A 10,040-nucleotide genomic window follows, 5' to 3' on the forward strand; every position below is an offset into this window, starting at 1 on the left:
CTATCTATCTATCTATCTATCTATCTATAATTATCTTATCTAATCTATCTATCTATCTATCTATCTATCTATCTATCTATCTATCTGATCTATCTATCTATCTATCTATCTATCTCATTCTATATGCTATGATCATTTCTATCATGTAATTCCGATTTTTACGGTTTCACTGCCAATTCGAGCCATTCCATTCCATGCCATGGCCGCAAGTACCTTTATAGTAGCCATTTTAACATCAGCCCACATCACTCATTTTCACCATTCCATTCCATCCATCCATCATCATCCATCATTTAATATCAGCATAATGTCACATCCATTATCTACTATAACTTAATACAATTCCCATTTGTCGCTACATCCTATTGTGCCTATATTTGTTCGATTCTTAACCTATCTTAAGTTTCCATGACCGCAATGGGCCTCTATGGGCACTTTCTCCACTACGCAATATGCCTCACATCCCGATCCATCCATTCCATCATACCCTCCATCCATCCATGCCATGCTCATCCATACGCCATGAAAACACACTTATCTTTTCTCTAAAGAATTTTAACATGACCTTACACGAAATACCAATCGTCACTCCAAATGGCAATTCTACCGCAATAGTCATTAAATCAGACATTCCTATACAAAGTTTCATAAATATTTTTAATTTACAAAGTAACCAGTCATTTATTTATAGAACCCTAGTCTCATATAGTGTACACACTTTTATTCCAATCATGTTTCTACGATGAATCCCAATTTTCAAGATTCTCAAAATTTACCATTTACAATCCATCGATACCTCATCTTCAAAGCTATATATTTACGAACAAATACTCCATATCTACCATGTTAATTCTTATCTACCAATACTCACATTACAAATTACACAAGTCCTCCTCACTCACATCAATTTTAATTCCATGTATCTACAAACATCAAATCTACCATCTGTTCCTATTGTCCATAATCAAATGTTTATACCAATAAAGCTCCATTTCATTAGACATGTTTACCCACTACAATTTACACAGATTCCAACACATTAATTTTATACAGCATATATCACACTACTAATTTACGAAAATACAAACTCAAGTCGATTCGACATTAGTAGCTCCCCATCCCCTGTCTTACAAATCGCAATTTCCTAAAAACTCGACCCTATTTAGTTTTCATGTTTAGAATCCACCTCTTTACCAAAATAATACACTAGTTTTTATTTATATATTCCTGATAATTGATAAACCCCATCCTCCATCCATCGCCTTACTTTTCACCATAATTAATTAACTAACGTTTCTCAGATGTCATAAATTGTACCCATAGCGTTTCTACCGTACAATTCCATTATTAAAAATACATCCATATACCACATCCATCTTCACATTGAACTGCCTAAACAGTTCTCTGATCTTAGCTCCATCCTCCTGTTAACCATCTCGCATTAATGTGTGCACTATTTGTAATTTGTACTATTGTAGAAATATAACTTGATTTGTATTTTCCCTTCGTGTACCATAGATTGTATTTGAAATGTTGGCTATCATAAATTATTTAGATCTGTAAATTGATTCCTTAAACATGCATTTACCATTAACACCCATATTGTAACCATTATCCCATAACTTCCTAATTGTTTCTATAAACCAAATCCATACGTTCGCATCCATTACTGTTGTAAATTTTAGTTTTAACGCATTCTTCCATTTGTAACTTCATCGGCATGATTTTACCCTATATGCATTGTAAATTGATCATTGGGATTCTAGGTTTAATATTCTTTAGAACACATCCCATTGAGCCATTGTTTTGTAGCCATGTACTGGCTTGGCCACTCACTCTGTCATCGCATACGGTCCATCCTCCATGAATCAGTCCTAACTTCCACCATACCATTAGCCATTACGCATGTACACCATCCGCTCACCATCTGCCGACGTTACCCATGAGTACGCATTAGCCCCCTCCTTCATCATCCATTCGCCATGTCCCATCCATCCATCTCCATGTATCCATTCGCAAGGACGTATAAGACCATCTATATGCTCCACTCCACTCCATCCAATCCATCCATCCACTCGATCCATCGGCCTCCATATAGTGACCCAGTTCTCATCCCTCCATTCACGAATGCAGGCACCATCCTCATAGCACGCTCTATAGTAACACATGCCATAGTTAGATCAACATTACCTACCTATGTAAGCCCATCCCACTCAGACAACCCATAACTCATGAAAAAAAAAAACCATCGCCATACCTACCATAAACAATAAAAACATCCAATACACATAAAAACCATACAAAAAATATCCATCGAATCCCCATCTATTCAATCCATGTTGCACATTTTCGGAGTATGTATACCATCTCGTATCCCATTATTTTTTTACCCATCCCATCCATCGCTGCTTCCATCAGACCAACCAATCCCATTCACATACCATTCCATCCATCCCTCCATCAGTGAAACAATCTCCATCCATCCATGAGTTCAGCCATTCGCATCCATCATCCATCCAATCCATATGTTTCCATGGTTGACATTATAGCCTATTACAAACGACCTTATATCACTCATACTTTTTCCATTTCCATCATCACATACCATGATACATCATCCATCATCGCATCCATCCATACCATAATCTCAATTCCTATTCATCCACACATCCATGCTGCCATGTGACTCGGATTACCATATTAATGCCTCCATAAGAGCCAGATCGCATCCAATACAGCCATTGTTAGGCCGTACCACTTGTCTGTCATCAACCAATCGTTATTAGTTTCCATAGATCCATCAGTTCACATGATCCATGAATCGTCATTATTCAATATCCATCCCATCCATCCATCGATTGCAGTATTCCATCACCATCTGATTCATCAGCAACAATCTGTCCAGTCCATCACTCAAACCATTTGGCGCCATCCCGAGTCTTTCACTAGTCTATTCTACAGTTAAATCGCATTGAGAGTAGACCATCTGTCACCAATCTCCACTATAAGTTAATGTTTAACTCATTAGAACAACGCAGTTGATAAACAAACCAAAACAAACCATACCACTCCATCCATCCTGCACATTCCATGAGAACAAGTCCATTGGTATTACGTGCCACTCATCCTTTGGCCGCATTTGAAAGGCTGCTATTACGTTATTCATCATTCCGCACCTTCTCCATACCATTTAATAACATAGTTCATTTTACAACCAATGCTCTTACTATGTAGCTCATGGTTCCTTTATATCCAATGAAACCAATGCGCCATGGACCCATACCTCAATACATTACCATAGCAGAGCAAAAACTCATTCCATAAGTTTGTCCAAATCTGCCCATACCACATTATGATCTCATAGAGTTTAATCAACTGCCATTACCGTCCATTTTTAATTATTCTTGTGTATTTACTATAAAATGTATTTCTATTTGTGGGCACTTCGTAAATAAAGCACCTACCATGGGCCATCGCATTAGTTTTTTGCGTACGTGGAAAACCCCTATCAAATCTGATTATTCTTATGTAATCCATCCATGAGAGTCATACACTCAATTATATACGTTCATGTATGCTTGATGAATGCCCATCCCTTTGCACAGTATTACCTATGTTGTGCTTAGAATGCTCACCAATCATTTCAAGAAATACATCACAAACATATATCCACAATAAATCGCATTTGTTTTGGGGTCCCACCAGTCCAGATCACTGCCATTTGTAATGTACATAGGGATGTTTTGCGTTAGCTGGTATTATACCAATATTACACCACAGTCATTCCGTATGTTATTTAGCTCCATACGTAATGTAGTAAGGTGTTACGAGACCGTATTTAACGAGAGCCCAAACCTCTCATCAACTTAAGAGGTTAAGTGAAATAACACAAGTTACACACAGATTGTAACTTATAAAGGTGATATGTATATTCCTATATTCAACCATCCTAGATTGTAAATGTGTGTTTTACCAACTTTACTTACTCAATATCGCCTGACTCGCATATTCAGCTAAAACACATTCCATTTCTCAACTAAATGCGGCGTTTGTTCTCGGTGTTTTGAGGTTTTATCCGATGTCACAGTGATTCGCGTCAGAGCAACCCATAGATCATAAGCAGCAGGCCACCTAATGCGAGAGGAACCCTGTTCGTGCATTTGCGGTACGGAAGAAAATAGACGCGGCCGGCGATCGTGGCTAGTATTGGCAATTGCCATGCGGGCAGCGTGGCCAATACGCCGGTTGGCGTGACGGTGGGTGAATACGCAAGTCGGTGAATGCCGGGACGCAGAAGACCCCAGTCGGACTCTGCCGCATGCGCTGCCACACTATCGACGTCAGCACCCTATTGATGGCAGCAGTGCCAGTGCTTGGCCATGAGGACATCCCATATGGTGCCTATAGCTTGCGTGGCTATGACGCCCCTCTCCTTTGGCTACAATGAAGTACACCGTCTACTTGCTCATCATAGAGTCATTTCCCCAGAAACTACGATATGCATTACTCATGCAGCCTCTTTCGGCACCATTCCATGCTCACTATGACACCATCCATCCCCATGAACTCTCATGGCAGCCCGCTCACCACGCCATCACAAGCTCATTCCAGTGCACACGACTCGCTGTCGCCCATCTTTGCACCTTCCCCCCATGCATCACAGCTATGCATGCAGTGCCACTCGATCCCGCAATCAGCTGACTGAACTGTTGTAGACGCCTATCATCACGCGTCATCCGGGTTGCTACTGCGTTCTAGGCATCACGGATGCCACCAGTCCAAGCATAAGACGGGCTGGAGTAGCTGGGTGGCGGCAGCCATGTGGGCCGAGTCATCCATGGTGCAGGAGCTGGCCATTCATCCATCGCTCAGTGCAACTTATTCCAAGTTCATCATCCATCTGAGGCGCCCACTTTCGGGGTACCTTGATCACCGGAGTCACCGCTACCGTATTTTGACCACATATTTCTTTTGAGAAAGTTCGTAGTAGTACTTCACTGCGTATCTCCTGTGAATTCCGCATATCTCCTTTCCTCGCGCACCTCACGCTCAGGCTTGATTACTACCATCCATCCCATTCCATCTACAAACCTACTTGTAATACCAATCATGTCCACCAAGGCTTACATCCTACATCCACTCAAGCTATATGTACGTGGTAGCGTAGATATCGGAACCTATAATTAACGGCTCTAGTATACAAACCGGCAGTACACGGCGTACGCTTAACGTAAAGTAAGCAGTTCCCATAGCGGTAGACACTGACCCGCCCGCTCATATATAACGTCGAATACATGATACAGTCTTACTACCAGTTCAGTTTTAGGTAACAAGGAAAGTGTCCGCTAAAAACCCGTATGCACTCGCATGGAACGACACAGGGCAGGAATTGTCTAGAGACTCCATTACATCTTTGGACAAGCCCATGCACACGTTCACGCGTGGCGCGCGTGTTGACACAACAAAAGAAGCGACATCTCTCTCCTCTTTCTCGTCTCAGCCCAATCCCATCATGCATGTTCATCGCACCAATCCATCCATCCATCCATCCACAACATACACACCACTCACACCTCCCTCTCTCCCATCCCTTCTCCTCACTCCCATCGCATCCATAGCCATTCGTCTCACCATCCTCATATCTCCTCACTCATCTCGCACACACATCACGCGCCAATGCGCGCGCCCATCCCATCCCATAGCCTGCCATCCATGCATCCTTCCTCCATGTCTCGGTTCCCATTCATCGCTCTCGCTCTCCATCCATTCTCTTCACTTCACTCTCTCTCTCCCCATCCATCCATCCATCACATCCATTCTCTCTCTCCTCGTGCTCCATCCATGTCGCCATCCTCCCATTCTCTTTCTCTGTCACACAGCCACTAAACAAACCATACGCATTCATCACCCATGCCATCTCGCATTCTCTCTCTCCTCTCACACTCACACATCCATACACCATCACCCCCATCCCATACGCGCATACCTTCTATCCTCTCCTGCACATACACATACACACTCCCCTCTTCAGTCCATCTACCCATCGCATGGTTCTCTCATCTCTCCCCCATCTCATTCCACACGCAATCCATCCATCCATCCATCCATCCATCCATCCATCCATCCATCCATCCATGATCACGCCATCCATCCATACCATCCATCCATATCCATGCCATCCATCCCATCGCATCCATCCTCCATCACATCCATCCATCCATCCATCACATCCATCGCATCCATCCATCCATATCCGGCATCCATCATCCATCCATTGCACCATCCATTCCATCCATCCATGCCATCCTAGTTCGAGGCGTGCGCGCAGCACCATTTTAGCATGCCTCATCCATCCATCATCCATCCTATCCATACCATCATTTCCATCCATCCCTCTCTCTCTCTCCATAGTGCACCACACTCTAAATACACTCCTCTCTGGTTTCACTCTTCCCATTCACTATCTCTCCCATTCTCCCATTTTCTCTCTCTCTGTCACACACCATCCTCCACTCACCATAACACAAGACACGCACACCTCCTCTACTCTCTCTCAATAGCCATCATGCCATGCCATGCATCCATCCATCATCCATCCATCACACACCGTTCATCTAGTCTATCCTATCTATTTCTTATCTATCTATCTATCTATCTATCATCATCGCACGGTACTGTTCTCAGCTCATGTCTGTACCTCCCGTGCTCCGTATTGTCTCTGTCTCATCGTTCTGTTGTATGTATGTCTATGTCTCTATTATGTATGTATGTGTGTGTTGTCAGTGGTTGTGTGTTATGCTCTCTGTGTGTGTGGTGGTGGTTGTGTCGTTCTGTTGCTCGTCTCGCGTGCGTGCGTGCGTGCGTGCGTGCGTTGCGCGGTGGTCGTTTCTCTCCCTTGGCGTGTCGCGTTCGCTGCTCTCGCTGGTCTCGTGCCGTGCTCGTGCGTCGCGTTCTCTGGCCACATACAGCACTTGGGGCGCTCCGCGTGCGCTGGTCTTCGTTCTGCTCTGCCTGCTCGGTCGATGTCCTCGTCTCTGACGACCGATATCGCCGCATCGCGGTCGTGCGTGCGTGCCGTTGCGTGGCGTCCGCGTCTGCGTTACGGGGTTGTCTCGCTGGTTCGGGCGTGCGTTCTCTTGCGTCGCGCTGCGTTGCAGCTCGCGCTGGCCGTTCCTCTGCGCTCGAGCCGTGCTGTGCGTGCGTGCCGTCCGTCTACCTACGTACGTACGTACGTCCGTACGTACGTATCGTCTCACGTCTCTCTTATGTTACCTCGTAAATGTATGTATGTTTATCTGTTACTGTATGTATGCTATGTATGTTATGTATGCTTATGTTCACTCTGTAGATGTATGTATGGTATGTATGTATGTATCTACTGTCTGTATGTATGTATGGTTCAGTCATGTATGGATGCATGCATGCATGCATTGCAGTGGCATGATGTATGTATATCCTCTCGTATCTCTCTCTCTCTCTCTTTCTCTCTCTCTACTTTCTCCTCAGCTTCTCTCTGCTCTTTGCCGTCTCTTCCTCTTCCTTCTCTCTTTTTCTCTTTCTCTCCTTCGCTCTTCTCTCTCGTCTCTCTCGTCGTCTGGACACATACACACACTCCTCCCCTTCGTTCTTTCGTCTCTAATCTATATATATAATTATATAGATATAATATGTATTATATAATATTTAGTATATATATCTTATATATAGAGAGAGAGAGAGGAGGAGAGAGAGAGAGAGAGAGAGAGAGAGAGAGAGAGAGAGAGACGCGGCTGAGCAGACGAGCCTACAATCTCCGGGGAATCGCACTTGTAAATGTTTTACGACGCGCGCGTAGAGCACGACTTCCATGCATGACGCGTACGCGCGCAGACGCACGCGATCGTACGTACGCACGCATACGATTACGGCTGATATTGACACTGCAGTAATATAAATTTGTAATACAAGTCTTGCCATCATAATTTGCTGTAAATTCAAGTGCAGCGCGTGGTGGACCGAATGATGGAATGTAACGAGAGTGTAAACGTAAACTACCGTAATACGAGACGGTTCATCCATGCATTCTGCATGTTAGTGGCTCTGATGTGATTTTCCTTGCTTCCGATACCACATACCTACACGTGCAATGTCCCACTGCTGCTATTTTTCAGGAGTACAGTTGCCAAATTACGTTCCGTGAACAGTGGAAAGACGTGCGTCTGTCCTACAATAGCACCTTCTTCCAGTGGATCAATCTGCCCGACCCGCAGCAGATCTGGAGACCAGATTTGTTCTTCTACAACGAGAAGCAGGGTCACTTCCACAACATCGTCATGCCGAATGTGCTGTTACGGCTCTACCCGGATGGTCGGATTCTTTACAGTGTCAGGTGAGACCTCATTCTCTACAATGTCAGGTGAGACTTTATTCCTTACAGTGTCAGGTGAGACTTTATTCCCTACAGTGTCAGGTGAGACTTCATTTACTACAGTGTCAGGTGAGACTTCATTTACTACAGTGTCAGGTGAGACTTTATTCCCTACAGTGTCAGGTGAGACTTTATTTCCTACTGTGACAAATAATAATTAAACAATGCTGATATAATATCACTGGAACATTGTCGTTGGCGGCAGCGTCCATGTATTTTACATCCGGACCCAAACAATGTTTACGTATCGGTCCGAAGAGCTAGACCACTTCCTACTGTGATCGGAGATGATGAGAGAAATACATGCGCTGGAAGTTACCTTCGTTTGTTCGTTTCCGTATTTAACGGAATGCATTCGACAATCATCTCATCTGGATCGCAACCCAAAATCACGGAGCAGCTACGATCAGTGGAAGTGAAAAGCCACATGCCCCAGAGGCAAGCGCGAACTCCATAGAGAATTCAAAGATCAGTGTAAATGTTCTGCTGCAGGAAAGGTCATCGACGTACAGGGATGCTCTCGACCTTGTTTTCATACGATGATATCCGCATTGCGAGCGAGGAAAAAATCTAATTATGGCAATCGGCCGATACGCGTAATGCAATTGTTAAGGGGGAAGCGTTCTGCGTTATCGAATTGTATAGCCGTTGTAGCAACACGACGCGGTCATCGCAACGTCGCTATGCAACGCAGCGTCTGCGAATGCCTGCAGTAGGTTAGCGTCACCTGCTTTGTATGCCCTTTTCTCTCTCTCTCTCTCTCTCTCTCTCTCTCTCTCTCTCACACACTCTCTCTGCTTTCGCCTACCCTCTCTTTGTGTTGCTGTTTCTGATTCCGCTTCTGTTTCTCGGTCATTCGCGTTTGCTCCCTCTGCTAATCCATCTTATGATATCTCTCGCCTTTCTGCCGCCCGCTCTCTTACTCCCTCACCCTGTTTCAACCTCGGGTTTTCGCTGTCTCTCTGTTTCCTTTGCCCTCTGCTGATTTCTCTCTCTCTCTGGCGCCATTGCCAACGCTCATCCTTCACGAATTATATGATAACGCGGGCGCGAACAATAGTAAATACAGCACGCCGTGCTGCGAGGTTCACCGCAACCGCCCGCCATACTCCGCTATCAGACCACTCCGCTATATGCGCGAGCGCGGAGATGCGTGACTGTGATTACGGATGCTGTGGAACGCAACCGCTGACGATATCAGCGTCCGGCAGACGATAGGCGACAAGAATTCGGCAGACGCTTCGCGAGATAGTCGCGTGTGCGACTACAAGATATCGTGATAAAATCGCGATAATATATCGTAGAAAGATATCGTTCGCGTCCCGTGTAGGATTGGGCTTAGAATGTACGATATATAGCAGTCGGTGCTTGCGATGATCAAACGCATGAATACACGCGATGTACTACGCCTGCAGTGTAAACGATCAATGCCCCGTGCGTGCTTCACGCGTGTACGTCGTCCGTGGCGTGAGTGTTTTACACGTGTTTTTTTCGCGTGTAGTTACACGCGTGAATGTGTGTGTGTGTGTGTGTGTGTGTGTGTGTGTGTGTGTGTGTGTGTGTGTGTGTGTGTGTGTGTGTGTGTGTGTGTGTGTGTGTCGTTGTGTGTGTGTGTGTGTGTGTGTGTGTGTGT

General features: G+C 44.8%; 1 protein-coding gene across 1 annotated transcript in view; it reads left to right on the plus strand.

Moving 5' to 3' along the window:
- The window catches only part of LOC106808177 (glutamate-gated chloride channel-like), a 19,436-nt gene that overhangs the window by 4,435 nt on the left and 4,961 nt on the right, over nucleotides 1–10,040 (plus strand). The window contains 1 exon segment of the mRNA XM_014810770.1: nucleotides 8,151–8,368. Within this exon segment, the coding sequence (XP_014666256.1) occupies nucleotides 8,151–8,368 (218 nt within the window).

Source organism: Priapulus caudatus, unplaced genomic scaffold (assembly GCF_000485595.1).
Source record: "Priapulus caudatus unplaced genomic scaffold, Priapulus_caudatus-5.0.1 Scaffold258, whole genome shotgun sequence".
Lineage (NCBI taxonomy): Eukaryota > Metazoa > Priapulida > Priapulimorpha > Priapulimorphida > Priapulidae > Priapulus > Priapulus caudatus.